We start from the raw sequence: 22,659 nt of genomic DNA, 5'->3' as shown, positions 1-22,659 counted from the left end.
TACCCTTCAGCACTCTTTGGGATTACAGTTTTTGCAAAGGTTGCGCAGGCTTGCTATTATTTCTGACTATTTACTTCTAAAAATTGAACAGGCACCTGTGACTGGTTTCTGTGAAGCCAATGATAGCATAATAGGGGAGCAGAAAGGATTAAATATTTCGCTGTTTCGACGCGTTTTGCTTGTTTGCTTTTATGAGAGGGGAAGGAGGGTGAGATTAAAGATGGGATAACTTTGGAAGGGGGGAGGGGGTTGAATACTTGAACACTTGAGTGTGTGAAAGGAATTGATGCTTTAGGGTTATGAGGAGAAGGGTGAGGACTTGGGGTTAGAGTGGGGGAGAGCAAAGGTGCGACAGAGTTGGGAGGGAGAGACTAAGGCTTTTTTGTTGAGTTGTGAGAATTGAATGGGTCAGTTCACTCAGTAAAAATGTAAGAGTGTGTCTGTGTGTGTGTGTGTGTGTGTGTGTGTGTGTGTGTGTGTGTGTGTGTGTGTGTGTGTGTGTGTGTGTGTGCATGTGCGCGCGCGCAACTGGAGGGTAGTGACGCAATCATCCTTCGGGTAATGTGATAGTATCATACTAAAATACACAATTTGGTGTCTGTCTGACTGTTTTTTTCACCGTGATACATTCAGTCGTTACTTATCCCATCGCAACCAAACTTGACAGGAGGACTAAGGGTCACACAATGGAGGTTGTGGTGACTTCATTTGCCCTCCCCAAGGGGGTTTTTCCCTGCTAATGGCGTTGCGAGTTGAGGTTTATATCCGTATTAAGATAGCTTAGCGTGGCGTTTTTCCAAGGTGGCTTTTAATAACAAAAGTCATAACAACATTAATAATCATAGCATAATATTAATGTTCTTACAAAATAATATTAATACTAATAATATTCCCCCTTCCCAATGGGGGTTTCCAACTAGGACAACTTCCTGTTGCTTCTGTTGGGAGTGGGTGTACTTGTATATAAAACACATGCCCAGACGCTTATCCTTTTAGCAATATATGCAAAAATGTAGTATAACCTCTCCTGTGGTATCCGTTAAATAAATCACCAGGCCTACCATGTTTATAGGAGACACTCCCATAAGGTTCAAAGTGCATTCAATGATCGGGATGATCTGTTAGGGGATTGTGTAGCACACGCCCGTCCACCTAGGCCATGCACCAGCCAACGTGGTCGAGAGTTTGCAGGACGGGCAGCTGCCAATTCGGCAGGTTGATGAAGTTCTCCGTGTCTTGCCTTGTGCAGAAGGACAGCCCTTTCTCTCAGGTATTTTTCCAAATATTTTGGCTTCTTTCAGAAGCTTTGCGAGCCATTTTATGAAGCAATCCTTATCTCTCACACACAACATACTTTATGGTGCCCCAAATATTTCCGTGTCTCAGGGTTTCTTTGCATGTGCGCAAAACATTCTGGAATGGATTGTGTCATTTCAAAAGTTGTGTATTATCAGCTCAGTTCTGCAAGAAGCAAAAGTTGTATCTTGTAACGAGAAAGTGCAAACTATTTGTGGTAAGGTCTTCCAGTTCAGTGGAGGTTTTGTGAGTTGTTGTGGTGTTGAAACTTCCTCAGTTTAACCTATTCCAGGGGATCTCCAGTGCAGCCCCATTGTTACTGCTGCCACTGAAGGTGGACGGAGGTTGTGTTTTCGCCCCTGTCTGTCTGTCTGTTCGCAAGATATCTCAAAACGTTGGTAACTGATTCAGACGAAATTTGGTAGACTGATTGGATGTGTGACCAGGAAGAATTGCTTCAAATTTGGTGAAGATCCGGAACCAGATACGAGAATTTTTAAGTGGTTCTTCATCATTGAGAGATAGGGCTATAAACGATACATGGTATAGCATGATATTCCAAAAGGTGTGCATGGATTTATGACAAAACTTGGTGGATGAGTTGCTTAGATGACAAGAACAATTCGATTTGATTTTGGTTCAGGTCCGAATCCAGATCCGGCCTATCAGTGGGATACAAAACGTAAACTGTTTAGCCTGGCGGAGGTATGTGCTCCACCGAATGCCCTTCTAGCTCTATCAGTGATACTTGTTCTTTCCGTAAATGATGTCTTAGGATAAAATATTTGCACAAAATATCAGAGCGATCCGGCAATTATTTTTATCTATTTTATGGACCGGTTCTTTCTCATGATTTTAATTTTTCCACTTGTGCCAGAGGTGGGAAAATTTATGCAAATACAGCAGATCATAATTCACATACAGCAAATCATAATTCACATTTGACATCATTATATATATTCTAATAATAGCTCTCTAATGTTTATTATTCCATGTAAGGTACTGTCAATCATTTTGCCATCAAAATCGTTCTTCAGCAAACACTGAAAAAGGTAAATATAATAAAGCTTAATCAAAATGCAAGGAGTATAATAGCAGATTGAAGACTGAGTACATGAAAAAGTACATTCCTTACAGTTAAGCTCACATTTCAAGCAAATTCATGCACTTTATAGATTAGCTGAGGATGCGTTTAGAATCTGATGCTAATTCTCGATGCGATGATGTTATTATTCCAACAAGGGCACTACATGCTGATTCCATCATGAGCTTCCTGAACACATCTGGGATGTAATCATCTTGCCATAAGTGGCTGCAGGAACAAGCCAGCCGTGCCCAGTGAGCACGCAATGGCAAAGACCCATAAGAATATTCTGTCCACAACCAAAGCGACATATTTCCAATCACTCTCAACCTGTGGAGCACACATTGCGAAAAGATCACACTCCCCACATTTTCAGCGCATCTCTATTTCCAATATGGCATTACTTCTAATTCTAATGTTGTCCGCACGCATGTCCGCATTGCCTGCCAAGCTCCAGAGGAGCCATCTAGCAGTGCGTCATTATGGATGTTAAATTCACATACTGTCACAAGTGCATGCAAAACTCACAGCTACCGACCTGGTTTCGCCCTTGTTGCGGCTTCATCAGGGCAACGCAGTGAGCATTCCATACACTTGTAACTCTGAAAACCTTTCGGTTATATATTGTTGCGAATATGGAATTTGGCCTCCATATCCGCTTGTAAATATTCCCCTATTTCCCCAATACTCCCCAACTATCCCCAATCCCCCATTCCCTAGTCCCATTGTCTGTAAACAACAATCAGTAGAGCCGACCTTCCCCCTTTTCCCCCATTAAATGTCGTGCCCAGGTCCACCGCATCTCACGTAGACAACTTTCGGACATCTTGCTAGTTATTCTTAGTCTATGTCAGTTAAGGACTCGTTTCCATTAATTATGACTCTTCGTTGCACCAGAATGTGATTATATGGCACCAGTAGTGAGTTTAGGACCTTTCCCATACCTCCTTCCATCTTCTTCCCCAAACAACAACAACAACAACTACAACTACAACAACAATTACAACAACAACGACGCTGCGCGGGGGAGTGTGCGTCATCACACCGGCTCGGTTAGCCGCCACTGACAATGCGCTCCGGACCATGCGCTCCACGGGGTTACCACGAAGGGGCTCCTTGTCAGTCCCCCGTCTAGGGCGGAGCCGGTAACCCCCCCGCACGCACCCAATGAGAGGCGACGTGCCGATTCCATCTGGGGCGGAGCTAACGAGCCGAGGGCGTGTCACTCCCCGCCGGATATACGAAGCGACTCACCGGACATGAGGTCAGATGCGCCCCCAGCTTGAAGAAGAGCAAGTCACTACCTCCGAGCGCTGCGACCTCCCTGCATGCTGCATCTCTGGACCGGACCGAGTCGATTCTGTCCCTGAGCCCAGGTGCACCTGGAGCCATCGATCCTGCCTTTCCTAGCCATCAATCCCCGTGTGAGTCAGCCTTTTGTCCCGTTTATCTGTCGTCTGTTGGGGTTAATATAAGATTGTGTCTAAGTGCCTATCTTCCTTTGCTGTCCCTCTTGTAGTTGTAATCTAACCTTCCGAACGAATATAATCTCCTCCGGAGGTCTTGAGAACCGTATCCCTGGTGTCGCGTCATTTTAATCCCAGCCGTGTGTCTTTTCCTTCATTGATCTAGCGTAGCGCGATTAGTCAACGTTCGGGTATAATCGGGTAACTTGTGCAGACGTGGTCATACCAAACCGCTCGGTAAATAACATCTAAGCCACGTCTGTAACAATTGGTGTCGAGGAGTGGAATTCGGACCCGGGACTAAATTTATTAGGCCCAAATTTGTAACAATTAGAATCGATTCGGAGCGCGTTTCCCGCGCGAAATTATAACGGCGAAATTTGAATTTGTTTTACAAAAATAAAAACCCGAATTTTGAAAGTCGCGCTATGGCGGATCAAGACAGCTGGGGTCCGGTAGGGGAGAGTGAGGCAGGGTCGGTCCAGGACCAAATTGAGGGACATGAGGGACAGGAGGAGAGCGAAGCAGCGAGGGTAGCAAACGCACAAAATGGCGCCTCGCTGGTCACCGCGACCGTGGCAGCGCCACCGGTGGATTTGAACTTGTTTTTAATACAAATGAAGGCCCTTATGGCCCAGAATAGTGAGCAAATGAGGGCTCAGAGTGAGCAAATGGGGGTAATGGGGAACCAAATGGGGGTAATGGGAAACGAAATGGGGGTAATGAGGGACGAAGCGAGGGGTACCGGGGAGGGATTAGACAAGAAATTAGAGGGGTTAGACAATGGGATAGAAGGGGTGAAACATGGGTTAATGGGGGTAGAAAATAGAATGGCTGCCCAGGAGAATCAGATAGAGGGAGTGAGAAATGGGTTAATAGGGTTAGAAAACAGTATGGAAGGCAAATTGAGGGACATGAGGGACCAAGCGGAAAGGGAAGTTAAACAAATGGAGCAGCAGATAGAGGGGGTCAGAATGGGGGTAGAAACTAAACTGGATGCTCACAGGGAGGAAATGGAGCAGATGAGGGTGGCATCTGGGCAGGAGATGCAAGTGATGGGAGAGGAGATCAGAAGAGGAGTGAGTGAGGAGGTCGGAGGAGTGCGCGAGGAGGTGAGGCACTGTAAGGAGCACATGGAGAAGGAGGTGAGAAAGGGGACTGTAAAATTGCAAGGGGGTATAGAGGAGTTGACGCTGGGAGTAGAACAACTGACAGTGGGACAAAAGGAGTTGGGGGACCAGGTAAAGAAGAACACAGCGGTAATAGAGGGTTTAAAATCGACACAGAAGGAGATGAAAAAGGACGTAGGGGTAATTAAAAAAGAGTGTCAGACGGTACATGAAGACCTGACGAGGAAAATGGACAAGGTGGTAGAGGTGATGGAGGTTAAAGAGCGGGAGGTGCGGGAGCACATAGAAAAAAATAAAGTGGAGTTAGAGGAAGAACTTAAAGGGGCGCACGAAGAGATGAAGGAGATGAAGCAAAAATTAGAAAAAGTGGAAGAAGGGGTGAGCGAAATTAAGAAGCGACGGAGAGAGGATAAGAAAGAGATAAAGGAGGAAGTAAAAGAATTGGTCCAAAGTCTGTGTTCGGATCGTGATGATGTGCTCATTAACCGGATGAGGGATTCGCAGGTGATGGAGGAGAAGCGAAGAGAAAGAGGACCCGGTGTAAGTGGTGACCAATATGGTCGTGCGTATGATGCGCCAGGTGATTTAATAAGCTTGGGGGTCGAGATAGACCCGGGTGTTCGTGAGAGGCCGTTGGTGAAGTGTGCGACAGGTCTGGTGTGCGAAAAAGGAGGTGTGCGAGAAAGTCCGACTCTGGGGTGTGTGAGGAAACAGTGCGTGCCAAGGAGTGAGGGTGCTGGCGAGAGTGAGTCGGTCGTAGCGCGTGTGCGAGGGGGCACATGGAAGCGCGGTGTGGTAAGTGTTACAGAGGGTGTGACGGGAGAGTGTGCGCGAAAAAGGTGTGTGACGGACAGGTGCATGGGGAAAGAGTGCGCTGTCAAAGGCAAGGAAGAATGCACACCTGTGGTGAGTGTTACAGAGGGTGTAACGGGAGAGTGTGCGCGAGAAAGGTGTGTGACGGACAGGTGCATGAGGAAAGAGTGCGCTGTCAAGAGTAAGGGTGAGTGCGTTGTCAAGAGTGGTGGTGAGAGTAGTAAGAGTGACACGGAGCGTGAGTTGGTTGTGACAGGTGAGAAAGGAAGCACACCTGGAATGGTAGAGCGTGAGTGGGAATGCACGCTGGAGTTGGTGGTGAGGCACGTGGTTGGGTGTGCGAATGAGAGCACACCTGTGATTGTCACAGAGGAGGGGGCGCGAAGAGGTGTATTGGTGAGGTGTGCGAGCAACGAATGTGTGCCAAAGTGTTCGGTGGTCAGGTGTGTGACCAAGGCTGTGAGTGGAATGGGTGTACCTGGGTGTGTAAGGAACGGTACAAGGAGCATGGGCACGGCTGGATGTGTGAGCAAGGAACGGGCTGCGGGGTGTAAGCATCCAGGTGAAGCATCGACGGTAACCAGGTTAGAGGTTAGGTCGACTTTTAGCCGAATCGGGCCCTCGGTGCGCGCTGGGCCTCGCTTTGAACGGCCGCGTCCGTGCTCCACTAGGCGGAGCGGGCAGCCCGATAGAAAGGGTCGTCATGGCGACCACTTTTTGGTGAGACGTGCCGGCAGGTCGAGAGCGGGACATTGGATGGCTCCGTGCCGAGATGGTGCGTGGGATCTCGGCACGGGTAAGCCCCCGTCCCTGCACCGAATGCCGGACGCATCCAGCCGCTGGCACGGAACAACCCGCATTCATGGCTTGGCTTTACGAAGCCGGGCTTTGGACAGGGATTGGCGCACCGAGAGGTATTAGTGAGTAGACTGGGTGATGAGGTTAGTGTTTTGGACCCAAAAATTGGAGAAAAACAAAATTTGATGATTGGCAAAGGATTGGCAGTAGTGATTGGCAGATGATGGGCAGTGATTGGCAAATTTTTAATTTGTTGAAATTTGATGTGCAAAATTGGTAGTGAGCGATGGGCCCGGTGGGTAAGGGGGGCATCCCTGCCACCCTTCCCATGTGTGGGGGCAAAGGAGCAATAGTTTATGGGGTGATGGCAGTGAAAACTAGCCCGGGTGGGTTAGGTTATATTGATAGGGCCCTAGAAGGTGACATTAGGTAACGTTAAGTTTAGTTAGTGACTGATACCTGTAGTGGGGACGCAGGTAGATTAGTGTGGATGATAATGACGTGGGAGCGCAATAGTTTAAAGGGACGACTGGGAAGCGCAAGTTTCAGAAGGGAGTAGTTAGCTGAGATGATGCTGTGTGTGTGAGAATTGAACAGGTGTGATTGCACAGGTGTGCAACTGGACAGGTGTGTGGAGCAGTGTGTGAGTAATGAGTGTTGTGGATCAGCGCGAATGCGCTTGGGGAGAGAAGGGTGCAGGTGGCACCAGGTGTGAGAGCACAGGTGTGCCAGTACAGGTGTGTGGAGAGAGTTGGAGTAAGTGGTACGGAGTGGTGTGCATGGTGCGAAGGTGTGGATGGGGGAAGAGTGGACCCCTATCACGGATACCCGGGGCGGGTAGTGTAAGTGTTAGGTAGAGGGTACAGGTAAATTGTGGTTGGATATTGGCATTTGTGGTGCGGTTGCAGAATGGTGTTGTGAATGGGTGCATTAGTGTTGTGGAAATGGCTGGGCGTGTAACCTGTTAGTGTGTGTAGTTGGTTGGGCACTCCACCACTGTGAGGATGTCGGCCAGGTGAGGCCGCAGGTGGGCTCTGGGAGCCGGTAGTTGTGAGTGGGTGCCTGAGGATCCCGGGTGTGGATCGGGCAGCCCAGTGCCAGAGAGGGCACCGAGTGGGGAGAGCGCCAGAGGGCCTTCCCCAGGTAGTTAGGTTAGGGTAAGGAGCAGGTAAGCTCGGAGGCAACCGCAGTGGTGGAGGTGTGCAGGTGGGTAGTCCCGCTGGGAGAGGTACACGCCACAGCCCAGAAATTGTGCGAGGGCACCGGGAGATGAATCGGGGGAGTGAGACCCCAAATTGAAAAGCACCACAGTTGGCCAATGGGAATTGGTTTTTAGAACCCATAGTGTAAGAGGGCCAATGGTTTGGCCGGAGAAAGACCCCGGGTAGTGTAAAGTTGTTAAAGTCATTTAGGAAATAGTTAGGATTGATGAACCTGTCGCACCATACGCAGCCACTTACCTGTGGTGATGATGATGACTCCACACCTGTGTTTTCTTTGTTTTGTTGCAGGAAATGAAATTGCTGTGTGGATTGTGAGACGCATCACGACGTGGATGAGACATTGGGGTGATTCCATCTCTCCCTCCCTAGGAGGGACTGATGATGAATTGGTAATGGCAAATTATGATGTTGAGTTGGAGATGGCAAATTATGATGTTGAGTTGAAAATGGCAAATTTGATTGGTTAGGAGGGAGAGAAGACGAATTTGGTATATGGGAGGAACGGGGAAGACAGTAGGGATGTTTGTTGATTTGTAAAGTAGATGTTTATGGGTAGTGTTGTGTTTTGTGGATACAGTAAGGGGTAAGGGAGGGGCCATGTAGGTTACCTGGTGGGGGGGGGGGGGGCGTACGATAGGAACGTACCTGTCTCACCTGGTTCCCATGTGCCCCCAGTGTGCATCATCTTGTATTGCGTGCACTTTTGCGCCCTTACCACCTTACTCACTTGTCTGCTTCTTTTGTCTCCCACCTCCGAGGATCTGGCTTTGGGGTAGAGAGAGAGGAGAGAGAGGTGCTGGCTACGCAGTTGTGGGCCTGCACTTTCGCTGCTTGCTGCTTGGATCGATACACCATATGGACCGCAATGTTTGTGGCCACCCACAATGGACCGCAGCTCTTTTGCGGCCAAGCACCACCCGTGGAAGGACCTATGGGTCAACGTGGCACCTATGCCAAACAGGTGAACCACTAACAGTTGGCCCCCTGACGGCCACAATAAAGAAATGGACGCGGTTGGCGCCTTTCTTTATTTTTAAAAAGAAGTAAGAAGGCCAAGTGCACCACACGAAGGCAAGACCAGCGGCAGAACATCGGCCGGCTGCGACACCACACAATGATTTATAGACACTTTATTGGTGCACCGGATGGTGCTCACTGAGTGATGGGGTGGTGCTTGATGCTTGGAAGGGGTGCTCTGCACATTATTAAAGGCCGTAGGCCACAGAGCACTCGTGGGTTGGTGTATCGATGCTAGCATGCGTGCTCTCTCTATGCATAACATCTGCATGTGTCCCTCCAAAAACAGGTCCTGGATCGTAGTGTAAATATCAGCGTAGTCTTGTGTAAATAATGCTCCCTACCGGCTGTATGTTTAGTTTGAGGATTCTTTCCGGATTCGGTTATCCTGTGGGTGTGTTTCTGTGAGGAGAAGGGTGCAACGTCGCAGGGGGACATATTTACTCATTTGTGAATATCTGTAAAACTGTCGCACTCAGGGTAGAGTTAATAGTAGAGGGAACTACATTGCGTGCCACACTAAAGTAGGTAAAAATTTATCGGGTCGGGACGCCCCGAGGGTAGAGAAGGGTGCAATGTTGCGAATATGGAATTTGGCCTCCATATCCGCTTGTAAATATTCCCCTATTTCCCCAATACTCCCCAACTATCCCCAATCCCCCATTCCCTAGTCCCATTGTCTGTAAACAACAATCAGTAGAGCCGACCTTCCCCCTTTTCCCCCATTAAATGTCGTGCCCAGGTCCACCGCATCTCACGTAGACAACTTTCGGACATCTTGCTAGTTATTCTTAGTCTATGTCAGTTAAGGACTCGTTTCCATTAATTATGACTCTTCGTTGCACCAGAATGTGATTATATGGCACCAGTAGTGAGTTTAGGACCTTTCCCATACCTCCTTCCATCTTCTTCCCCAAACAACAACAACAACAACTACAACTACAACAACAATTACAACAACAACGACGCTGCACGGGGGAGTGTGCGTCATCACACCGGCTCGGTTAGCCGCCATTGACAATGCGCTCCGGACCATGCGCTCCACGGGGTTACCACGAAGGGGCTCCTTGTCAGTCCCCCGTCAAGGGCGGAGCCGGTAACCCCCCCCCGCACGCACCCAATGAGAGGCGACGTGCCGATTCCATCTGGGGCGGAGCTAACGAGCCGAGGGCATGTCACTCCCCGCCGGATATACGAAGCGACTCACCGGACGTGAGGTCAGATGCGCCCCCAGCTTGAAGAAGAGCAAGTCACTACCTCCGAGCGCTGCGACCTCCCTGCATGCTGCATCTCTGGACCGGACCAAGTCGATTCTGTCCCTGAGCCCAGGTGCACCTGGAGCCATCGATCCTGCCTTTCCTAGCCATCAATCCCCGTGTGAGTCAGCCTTTTGTCCCGTTTATCTGTCGTCTGTTGGGGTTAATATAAGATTGTGTCTAAGTGCCTATCTTCCTTTGCTGTCCCTCTTGTAGTTGTAATCTAACCTTCCGAACGAATATTATCTCCTCCGGAGGTCTTGAGAACCGTATCCCTGGTGTCGCGTCATTTTAATCCCAGCCGTGTGTCTTTTCCTTCATTGATCTAGCGTAGCGCGATTAGTCAACGTTCGGGTATAATCGGGTAACTTGTGCAGACGTGGTCATACCAAACCGCTCGGTAAATAACATCTAAGCCACGTCTGTAACAATATATATCAGTCATTATGCGACTTCATACCATCAGTGGGGAACCGCCATCAGTGGGCAAAAAGTGGTAGGGAGACAAAGTCCACCACAAAAAAGTTCCCCACCCCCTTTTTCCCTTGATATAAGGGAGGGTTTAGAATTATTTTTCTTTACTCTTGAGAAACGTCAGTGGATGCACGGTTGTCCGTCCGTGTTGCTGATCGAAACGTCGAGCAGTTATTTATTTTGCTCATTAAAGGTTGGAGAACTCAAGATGGATTAATTTGTTATATACATATGTATAGATGTATATATGCAGGGGTGTAGTGAAGCCTCTGTCATGCCAAGTCCTTCCTTGGCACACCTGAGCTCCTCACTACATGCAAGGCTTTCATCCGCAGCTCAATGGAATACTGCTCTCCCCTCTGGGCTGGTGCTCCTGCCTCACACCTAGCTCGCCTTCACGATGTTGAAACCAAAGCGTTCAGAATCATTGGAATCTCCCGCGATGAAGCTAACCGAGGGCCTTTCATTCACTTACTGCAGGCAGGTTGGTGGTCTTTCTGTCTTCTACCGACTCCTCTCCGGCCTTGCTCCCCCAGCTCTCTCTGGGCTCTATCCCCCAAATATTCCTACAGGTCGCACAGGATCTGCCTGCAACCCTCTTATGGTTAAACTGCCAAAATCAAGACTCTCTGCTCACCTTCACTGCTTTATTCCTCTTTTCTCCCATGTCTGGAACAAACTCCCTCACTCTCTTCAATCCCACTCCTCCCTCCAGGTCTTTAAAACAGCTGTTCACCACCATCTCTTATCTTCCCCCATCTAAAACCTTGATCTTTTCTACCCCCACTAATTTCACCCCAGATCCACTTTTTTGAAATACCAACTTCTTTCCTGGAAGTCCTTGGTGTCCTTGTGTTTTATACTTGTCCCTCCCCCCCCCCCCCCCTTCCCACGCCTCCTCCCCCCAAGCCCTCTCCCTTCCACACATCTCCCTGCTCTCAAATGTTATGTTTGTGTGCTTCCCCTTCTCTCCCCATCTTGTCTACCTCTCCCCTTATTATATACTTTGTTCTGTCTGTTTGATTTGTTTGTGTGATAATTGTTAGGTCTTTAACAAGCCTCGATTCTGTATACAAAAAAAAAAAAAATGAAAAATAACGTGTCTCCACATGGAGGCCGTTCCCAAATACTTTCCAATATTAACTCGAGCATTGAACGCAAACAAATTTTTATCTCCGGATTGTTATCCAACGTCTTTATTGGTTTCTCGTCCGCAGAAGATATCGGAAATGAAAATTGTTTTTCCTTTTATTTTTCCGAAAAGACACCCCATGGAATTAGTTACCGGGAACAAATGGCAGCATGTGTGTCATCCACTGATCTCTATACTAACTGGATTGGAGGCTCGACGCCAAATCAACACTAATCGGTCCATTCGCTGTGAAGTCACCGGAAGTAGATTTGTCGCCATATTGGTTCCCCCAGAAAATCTGCGTCCGTTCATTGTCTTTATCAAAAGACAATGCCTGCTATATTTTATAAAATAATTTAATCGAAATTTCAACAAAACATTCGATGCAAATTGACTTTAGACAGCAAGTTGCTGTGAGGAAAGATGCCGTCCTGTACACATGCTGCTATTTTATATTCTGTAATTATAATTTATCATAATTTGGCAATATCCTGACTTGTCTTGGAGGAGAATAACAAAAATATTTACTATGACCATCATGTTTCTCTGCCCAGAAGTATAACTCAGAAGTTTGTTTTCACTATACTCTTCTGATTCTGATTCTTTGATAAATGGATGCAATTTATTTTCAATGGTACTCACTTCAGTCAGAATATTGTGCCATGTGGAATGAAAAAACAAAACAAAACAAAACAAACACTTGCTCACAAATATGATATACAAGGTATTAACATATCAATTTATTTTCAATGGTACTCACTTCAGTAAGAATATTGTGCCATGTGGAATGAAAAAACAAAACAAAACAAAACCAACACTTGAACACAAATATGGTATACAAGGTATTAACATATGAATTTATTTTGCAGATACATGTTATATTTTATCAGCCATGAAAAAGTAAACGCAGTCCTATTTACCTATTCTTTAAATTTTTAAAGAATATTTAATTACTATTGATATTTAATATTAATATTATTTAATATTTAATTTAATTTATTTAATTATATTTAATTAATTAATTACTTAATATTTAATATTATTATTTATTATTAGAATATTTAATTTATTTAATATGTCATTGGAGGGAATTTAAAGAATTTAATATTTAATTATCAGCATATTTCATACGAAAATTCCACCTTCCCACTTTATTTTATTCCATACCGAATTGATTTTAATCCATTCCAGGGTTGAAAAAGCATTATTACAGGATTGATGAAATGCCATCGTACGCTGCTTACGGTTATAAAAACCGCTGCGGTCGATTACAATGAAGAAGAGGAATCACATTACATCGGTAAATGACATTCGTTTTGGGGAATCGTGGGGGGAACAAAGATTGCGGACAAATGGCTTCAAAAAATGAGCTTCCCTTCCTATCCAGTTAGTATAGAGATCAGGGGTGTCATCACTGATGACGTATTCGACACGATTTCCAAACTCGATGGGTTTCTTTAATTCATCATTTTGGTTATTTTTGTTACGTATATACAGTCACGTGAAAAAGTAAGTACACCCCATGTAAAGTTTTGACTTTTTCAACATATTTCAACATACAGCTATTTGATCTTCATTTCAACAATATTGATAGATAAAGGTAATATAAAATAACAAATATCATGAAACATTTACATTTTGTAGTCCATTGTATAATTTAAATAAACATAAATGCAAATTTTGCATGTGGAAAAAGTAAGTACACCCTTGGCTCTAATGGGTGGTATTGCCCCCTTTGGCAGAAACAACCACAAGTTGGCGTTTCTTATAACTGTCTACCTGTCTCTGACATCGACTGGGAGAAATTTTTGCCCACTCCTCCATGCAGAATTCTTTCAGCTGTGCGATGTTTGAGGGGTTTCTTGCATGCACAGCTCATTTCAAATCCATCCACAACATCTCGATGGGATTTAGATCCGGGCTTTGACTTGGCCATTCCAGAACCCTCCATTTCTTTCTTTTCAGCCATTCCTTGGTGGATTTACTGTTATGTTTAGGGTCATTGTCATGTTGCAAGGTCCACCTTCAGTTGAGCTTCAACTTTCCAACAGATGGCCTCACATTATCCTCAAGCACCCTCTGGTACAATGAAGAATTAATAGTGGATTCTATGATGGTGAGCTGCCCAGGCCCTGATGCAGCAAAGTTGCCCCAAACCATAATATTTCCACCACCTTCCTTTACAGTTGGTGTCAGGTTCTTGTGGTCAAATGCTGTCTTTGGTTTTCGCCAAACATGTCTTCTGGTACTGTGACCAAATAGCTCTACCTTTGACTCATCTGTCCAGAGCACATTGTTGCAGAAGTGCTGGTTTTTGCCTCGGTGTTCATTGGCAAACTTTAGTCTTGCCCTGATGTTCTTTCTGGACAGCAAAGGTTTCCTCCTGGCACACCTCCCATGTAGATCATATTTGTGCAGCCTCTTTCTAATGGTAGACTCGTGCACTTTGACATCAACAGTGGCAAGAGCTACCTGTAGGTCCCGTGATGACATTCTGGGGTTCTTAGAGACTTCTTTCAGCATCTTGCGGTCTGCTCTCAGGCTGAACTTGCTGGGGCAGCCTGGCCTGAAAAAGTTGGTGGTTGTTTGGAATCTTCTCAACTTGTAGATGATCTTCCGGACAGTCGAATGATTGATTTCAAATAGTTTGGAGACCTTTTTAAATCCCTTCCCAGACTCGTAGGCATCTATAACCTTCTTTCTGAAGGCCTCAGAGAGCTCTTTTGATCTCGGCATGGTGACGCCGCACACTTCAACAACAAAGAGCAAATCAAACGAAATGTCTGAGGTTTAAATAAGACAGGTTCCTCCAAGATCCTCTCTAACGATGTTCTAATCATTTGCAACTGAGCTGGTGCACCTGATTTTAATTTTAGGTATTTGAAGTAGTGATAAATGTAGGGGTGTACTTACTTTTTCCACATGCGAAATTTGCATTTATGTTTATTTAAATTATACAATGGACTACAAAATGTAAATGTTTCATGATATTTGTTGTATTATATCACCTTTATCTATCAATATTGTTGAAATGAAGATCAAATAGCTGTATGTTTAAATATTGTTGCAGTTTTGAGAATCCTTCACTAGTAAATACTTGTAAATATCAACTTGTAAATATTACCTCTGTAACGTTAAAAGGTCGCACCCTACTTAGGCCACGAGCAACACGTAGCACACCATAGGCTTCTTCTTTAGTTATTTCATTAGTATGTGTTTCAGGTAAGGATCTGTTTCCAATAGTTGAATCTGCGTTGTATTAATCAAATAACCTAGGCCCCCTTCTCAAATTCCCATTCCATTCATATTGCGGCATAATCTGCCCTCCAAATCATATTGCACGATTCTACCAGCCGCAGCCACCTCAGCGGTCGCTGCCTTTGAGCTGAAGCTCGCCCCAAGCCGCCATAAGCCACGTGGCAGAGTGGGAGAAGAAGGGAGGAGTGGCCAGGAACATAGGCGTGGCCCCATCAACGTGTCACGAGGGGAGGTACCGATGAACCCTCACGACCAATCCGGGCCGAGGCGTGTTCACCGGTAGGCGGAGCAAAGCGGACGCGGCTTGATATGCGAGGCTGGTAATAAAAGCGCGAGCGCGAAGCCCTTTTTCGCAGATGCGGGGGAGATGATCGGCAGAGAGGAGAGAAGATCGGCAGATAATCGGCAAACTTGAGAGAACAGCGCAGATGCGGCGAATGATACGAACATTGCACGGAGCATCACTTGGAACGATCGTGTGATACGAACTGCCGTGTGGTTTTGAGAGCGTTCGGCACGCTAGACGTAACCAGCATTCCAGTCCCTCGCATATGTAAGGTCCGGTCGCGCGCCAACGAGACGCGAAGCTGCCTGCCATTCTTCGCCCGCGGACCCGGAGCCTGGACACCAATCCCATCGCCTGGAACCATCTGCCTGGACCTTCCTCCCCTACCAGCTACCAATCCGTGTGAGTCTGGCTGTTTGTCCTGGGGTCGTGATAAGTTAAGACTGTTTAGATAAGTTTGCCCTATGTCCTTTTATTTCCCTCTTCTTGTATATTCCCTTCTTTCGTTTCCTCTTTTAGTGTAGTAAATAAACCATATTTGTTCTTCCTTCACCCTTCTTATTCTTTGGTTCCTCTCATCCGATCGCTTGCGTCCTGTCCCCAATTGAGTACCTGTGGCACGATTTGGCCAACCGCTTTAAATCGGGTTTATTACCTTCGCAAAAGCGGAAGGTTATGTTTTGATCGCTGTGTATTTATTTGTATGTCTGTGTGTGTGTGTGTATGTTATTCGCATAACTCAAAAAGTATTCAACCGAATTGCATGAAATTTGGTGGGATGATTGGTTATTATACGGGACACATTTGATTAGATTTTGGGAGCAATCGGGTCAAAGGTCAAGGTCAAGGTCACGAAAAGGTCAAAATCGTATTTTTACCATAGCTGCGGCGAAGGTATGCGCTCTACCGAGTGCCCGTTCTAGTTCCTTTTGTTAACGGCTCGGATCGTGGGTTGCTAAACCACTCGGCAATTACCATCACATCCGCGGTTCGAGCAGGGACTCATCTCCCTGCTTTGCGGAGGGATTGGTGAAGGTATTTGGGAAACCTTTGACCAATCACCCTGGCCAATCTCATCCCGCAAAGGAGCGGGATAGTTCCAGGACCGGAGACGGCCAGCTTAACAAGACAAGGGGATTAACCCCCCCTTGATAACGGGAGTGCCGTACTCCGAGATCCGTAACAATATGTAGAAAAAGTCAAAACTTTACATGGGGTGTACTTACTTTTGCACGTGACTGTACATCTTACGTTTAGACCAAACATTATAATTATTATACTAGTACGTGACTGCGAAGCTGCAATGAGCCGGCGAAGCCAAAGCCTCTTGCCACTATTTTACCCATCACTATGGCATCAGTAGGTTAGGTAGTTGGTTGTAGGTAGGTGTAGTAGGTACCATACCTAGTTCAAAATGACACCATTTGCATTCTGGAGGAGATTAAAATTTAGAAAATTTCCTTCTTGATTAATTCGGTGAATTCCGTCTCATCTTCGGATATTTCCAGCCGTGAAAACTATGCCCTACGGCCGCGAGATTTCTAAAAAATAATTCTTCGTCAATTTTAGAATATTTGATGCCGTTTTCAGCTTCCGAAACGCAGTAAAAAGCTTTTTTGAAATATTTTTTCAAATGGTCGAATCTCATTGGTTCCGGTGTTTGGTGATGATTTTCGTTGAAGACAACCAGGGCCCGTGTGGGCCCGGGGGACGAGGTTGGTCTTAAAGTATTTTAATTACAAATTCGAGGTGCATAAGATGGTGAATCAAAAAAATACGGGTGAAACGAACTCCTATTGAACTTTTTCTCAAATTTTTATGCATACTTCCGCATCCGCAAGATAGTGGCCTCCATTGAGTGATTTGGTGCGTCAAAGCTTGGAATTCTCAAAGGATCCAGCAAAATCTGGTTTTTCAACATAATACGTACGCGTTCATTCACAACACTGGCTTCGCCGGCTATTAAAATCATTCTTTTTCACAACAAAAAATATATATTCCATGTTGCACAAGATATCCCACAATGCACTGCATTTGCAAAATGGCGGAATCTATTGATGAAGGTAGTTTTTGTGTCATTGCGAAACATCATTTCATTCTTTGTTAAAGAAAGTAAAACACTTTCTCATGAACAAACGGACTGACAATGGAGATGAGGAGATTTGCAGTGTTGCAGCAGCTTCAAGTTCAACATGGAGCACACACACAGTGTGGCACTGAAATTGGAGTTGAGACAGCAAAAGGTGTATATACCTGTGCGGATATGAGGACAGAGGAAAAAGGGGCCATATCCTTGGATATACTGAAAAGATGGAAAACTCGTGTGTAAAGTTTGTGCGAAAATTGATAATACGGTATATCACGAGCGATGCTAAACACTAAATTATTCATTATACTTATCACGTATCGACATATCAACATATCACGTGCCTTCGATACGGTCTTGCACCCCGCTCTGCTCACCAAGCTCTCCTCCTTTGGTATCCATGGAAATCTCCACGCATGGCTGGCGGACTTCCTCTCTCGTCGTAGTCAACGTGTGGCCCTGAATGGGTTTCTCTCATCTCCTCTTCCTGTTCAGGCTGGAGTTCCCCAAGGCAGTGTTCTGGGCCCTGTGCTTTTTCTGGTCTTCATCAATGATCTCTCTGACTCTCTTGAAAATCCTCTCTATCTCTTTGCTGATGACTCCACTCTCTGCCGCTCCATTCCTCATCCCTCAGATCGGCAGTCTGCAGCCTCCTCACTCTCTGCAGACCTGGACAAAATCACAGACTGGGCAAACAAGTGGAACATGTCTTTCAATCCTGACAAATCTCACACTCTTACGATGTCTCTCCGAAAGGACCGACTGGACAACCCTCCCATCCACTTTCTGAATAATCCTCTCCAAGAAGTTCTGTCACAAGCTTTTGGGTCTCACTATCTGCCATGATCTTTCCTGGGAAAACCACATTTCCAAGCTGGCCTCCAAAGCCAGTCGCCGACTGGGCATCCTCCGTCGTGTGAAGTCCTTCCTTGGCACACCTGAGCTCCTCACCATATACAAGGCTTTCATCCGCAGCTCAATGGAATACTGCTCTCCCCTCTGGGCTGGTACTCCTGCCTCACACCTAGCTCGTCTTCACGCTGTTGAAACCAAAGCGTTCAGAATCATTGGAATCTCCCGCGATGACACTATCTCCGAGGGTTTTCACTTACTCACCGCAGGCAGGTTGGTGGTCTTTCCATCTTCTACCGACTCCTCTCCGGCCTTGCTCCCCCAGCTCTCTCTGGGCTCTGTCCCCCAAATATTCCTGCAGGTCGCACAAGATCTGCCTGCAACCCTCTTATGGTTAAACTGCCAAAATCAAGACTCTCTGCTCACCTTCACTCCTTCATTCCTCTTTTCTCCCGCCTCTGGAACAAACTCCCTCACTCTCTTCAATCCCACTCCTCCCTCCAGGTCTTCTAAAACGGCTGTTCACCACCATCTCTTATCTTCCCCAGTCCAAAACCTTGATCTTTTCTACCCCCGCTAATTTCACCCCAAATCCACTTTTTTGAGGTGACTTTTGTCTTCTTTCCTGGAAGTCCTTGGTGTCCTTGCGTTTTATACCTATCCTGCCTCCCCCCAGGCCCTCTGCCTCCCACACATCTCCCGATGTCCCTGCCCTCAAATGTTGTGTTTGTGTGCTTCCTCCCCTTCTCTCCCCATCTTGTCGACCGCTCCCATTTTTATATACTTTGTTTACTTGTTTGTTTGATTTGTTTGTTTGATAAATGTTAGCTCTTTCACGAGCCTCGACTCTGTATACAAAAAAATACCACATGGTGCTAAGTTTTAAGTAAGAATTTTCTGTTTTGGCCTTAAAATACATTGTTTTGTCGAAAAATGGTGGATAGAGACTACATTGGCCTGCACTTTTCTAAGGGGATTCTTAATTGTGAGATTAAGTTGGTGTGAGTGTTATGTTTTTGTTTATCATGGTAAAATGTGCATACTTAATTTATCACTCATTTTGGGGAACTCAAATGGTTAGTGTCATGTTAAAACCTGATGTAATGGTAGATATGGCGATGACGTCACGGCTGACATTTTTGTAGAGCTCCAGCACCTCAAAAATTGGTACTACACCACTGTACATATATACCTATATATATATCTATATATATATATATATAAGATATTGAGGCATCTCTAAGATATTGTGCATAAAAACTCATTATCATTCAGGATTTGATAGACAAGACAGTAATGCAAAAGCTTACATCATTTGCTTCATCCTGCTTCTTGAGGTTTTCTGCGATGCACTTGACACTATCAACAATCTGTTGAACTTCAGGTGAGAGCACAAACAGTGCCAGGAGCGTGTCAATAGACTCCACATTGCAGTCGCTCAACAAATTTTCCACTTGGGTCTGCCCATTGTACCTGCCATGTGCGTCCATCAAGCATGGCGTCGTGCAAGCTCCGGCACTCACCGTGAACAGAGAGTCAGGAGAAAGCCTGCAGCTGCCTCCAGAGCTTCGTGATTGATTTTCTTCCGAACGTTTCACCTTGGGCCGTTTGAGGAGCATGATGCTTGGGAGAGTTTCCAGAAAAACAGTCCTTACCCAATCTGGCATCGAATATGTGTCTGGCCTTCTATAGCGCACATTCAAAACAAAGATGGTGATGGTGATGGACAGTGTCATGAAAAGCATGGTGAAGAGTAGATACTCTCCTATGAGAGGTATGACCAGTGAAGTTGAAGGGATGCTCTCCGTGATGACTAACAAGAAAACAGTCAGAGAGAGAAGCACAGATATGCACAGGGTGACCTTTTCGCCACAATCCGAAGGAAGATAAAAGACCAACACCGTAATGAAAGAGATCAGTAAACATGGAATGATGAGATTTATCGTGTAGAATAATGGCAGACGACGAATATACACTGAATAAGTAATATCCTGAAAAATTTCTTCACAGCAGTTGTACTTTTTCTCATGCTTGTACCCGGGCACGTCGATGATGACCCACTCGCCATTTTCCAAAAAGTCTTCGAGATTAATTTTGGACCCGACAAGTCTCAGGTCAATCTGGGCCATGTCGTGCGTCCAAATCCCAAATTTCAAGGTGCAGTTTTGGTAGTCAAAAGGAAAGTATGTGACGTCAATTTTACAAGAGCTTTTGAAGATGGCCGGGGGCATCCACAGCACGGAGCCGTCGAACCTCAGCATCGCTTTCGTTCTTTCTTGGACATGGAAATCGCCATCTGCACTGTAGACAGATCATTAGGTCAATAGCAAAACCCATCATTTTCACCAATTCCAAAAACTACAACGACACATTCTTCAACTTCATGACGTCGACCGATAAGCCTCCTCCCACATTATTACATCATTATACATACCTGTACCAAGTTTGATTTGAATCCCTTCAGCTGTTCTTACATTATCACATTTTTACCTGACATGACCTCTGACCTTTGACCTCTTGTTGGCATAATCCAATAAGTTCATTTTTACGTCATATATACTTGCACCAAGTTTGTTTAAAATCCCATCACTTGGTTCACAAGTTGGTGCGGCAACATAATTTTTTACTTAACATGACCTCTAACCTTTAACTCATTGACCCCAAAATGGAATCGGTTCATGTTTACATCATTCTACATACTTGTACCAAGTTTGATTTAAATCCCTTCAGCGCTGTTCTCAAGTTATCACATTTTTACCTGGCATGACCTTTGACCTCACCAAAATCACAAAATTACCTCACTCCTCACCTTTAATGCCAAAATATAATCAGTTCATCTTTGCATCATAATATATACTTATACCAAGTTTGGTCAAAATCCCATAACCGGTTCACAAGTTGGTGCGGCAACATAATTTTTACTTAACATGACCTCTCACCTTTAACCTCTTGACCCCATAATCTAATCAGTTCATGTTTACATCATTATACATACTTGTACCAAGTTTGATTTAAATCCCTTCAGCTGTTCTTAACTTATCACATTCTTACCTTACCTGACATGACCTCTGACCTTTGACCTCTTGTTGGCATAATCCAATAAGTTCATTTTTACATCATATATACTTATACCAAGTTTGTTCAAAATCCTATCACTGGTTTACAAGTTGGTGCGGCAACATAATTTTTACTTAAAATGACATCTGACCATTAACCTCTTGACCCCAAAATGGAATCCGTTCATGTTTTCATCATTATACACACTTGCTCAGCAACTCTAAAGCCATTCTGTATCTGTATTATCAACTCATTCCATTAGTGGAGGCGTGAGATGTCCCATTTACACAATTAACATGTTTTTTTTAATCTTCCCAGATGTGCACTTAAGACTATTTCAATATTTCATGCCAACACCTATCAAAATTAAATAATGATTACAGTACTGCATCGCACTGTTTGAAAGGCCTTACTTATTATAGAGCACAATGTCCGGCTTCCAAATACTCGTGGATGGGATTTTGATGTACTTGATGCCGCCATACTTCGTGGGATCCCAATGAAGTTTTGAATCGTTCCACATCTGAAAAGTATTTGTTTCAACAAACAAACAAAGGTTTCAACAAACGGTGAATAAAAAGGGTTAGATGTTATGGGTACTTGCAGGTACCCACGGACATTCCACAAAATGTAAAGCGTAATTTGAACAATATGCAAAGAATAGTTACTTGATGAATCAACTCCCCCCACCACTTCTGCCAACCCCAAGGCTTTAATCCCCTTCCCCAATCCAAGCCTTCAGCGGTTAGCATCATGTCGCTTTAGGGTCGGATTAATGGCCGTTTCTGATTTAACCAGATGGTATTCATAGAATACTTACCCTGCGCAGTCAACTTGTTGCGAGCCAACTCTTCTGTTTTTGAACATTTTTTTTCTTTCATCGAATATGGCTGCCAGATCACGTGAGCGATGACATCATAAATTTATATTCTCTAATATAATTGTTGCATAGATCACGCTCAATACATTTCAAACTAATCAGAGTAAGCGTTGTCCCTGTCGAATTATGACGTCATAATTATGGCACCAATGACGTCATCGTTAACAACACATATTCCCCATATGGAGTTCTTCACAATGAGCCATGTTTCAATTTTTTCCATGCAGCGGTTTTGGAGATATAGAGGTGCAACATTTTTCGGTTTTTCCAAGATAGCGCCTGTACCACATGACCTATGACGTCATGATTATCATTAAAATATTCGAAAGGAGGATGTGCTCCAATGCTGAAAATTTCGTGTCCATCAGACCAACAGTTGCTGAAAAAAATATGAATAATGATCGGATAAGTGTTGTACTTGTCGAATTATGACGTCATAATGAAGGCAACGATGACATCATCATTAACTTATCTTATTCCCCATGGGGAGTAGTTGACAATTTTTTATTTTTTTTTGATACTGAATCGAGTTCAGGAGCTAACATTTACTT

At 45.1% G+C, this 22,659-nt stretch overlaps 1 protein-coding gene across 4 annotated transcripts in view; it reads right to left on the bottom strand.

Moving 5' to 3' along the window:
- Positions 1-2,132: 2,132 nt before the first annotated feature.
- Positions 2,133-22,659, bottom strand: part of LOC137421106 (neuronal acetylcholine receptor subunit alpha-3-like) — a 39,110-nt gene continuing 18,583 nt past the window's right edge. For 3 of the 4 annotated variants that reach the window (XM_068106829.2, XM_068106825.2, XM_068106826.2), the window contains exons 4-6: positions 21,642-21,751; positions 19,482-20,472; positions 2,133-2,710 (exon numbers count right to left, since the gene is read on the bottom strand). In XM_068106829.2, coding sequence (XP_067962930.2) covers positions 2,591-2,710; positions 19,482-20,472; positions 21,642-21,751 — 1,221 coding nt within the window. In that variant the 3' untranslated portion in view covers positions 2,133-2,590. The remainder of the gene's footprint in view (positions 2,711-19,481; positions 20,473-21,641; positions 21,752-22,659) is intronic. The other variant, XM_068106828.2, reaches the window with a different exon arrangement.

This window comes from Myxine glutinosa, chromosome 2 (genome assembly GCF_964187855.1).
Source record: "Myxine glutinosa chromosome 2, kmMyxGlut1.1, whole genome shotgun sequence".
Classification (NCBI taxonomy): Eukaryota; Metazoa; Chordata; class Myxini; order Myxiniformes; family Myxinidae; genus Myxine; species Myxine glutinosa.
The sequence above is the reverse complement of the archived record's forward strand: the minus strand, read 5'-3'. Positions and strand labels throughout refer to the sequence as shown.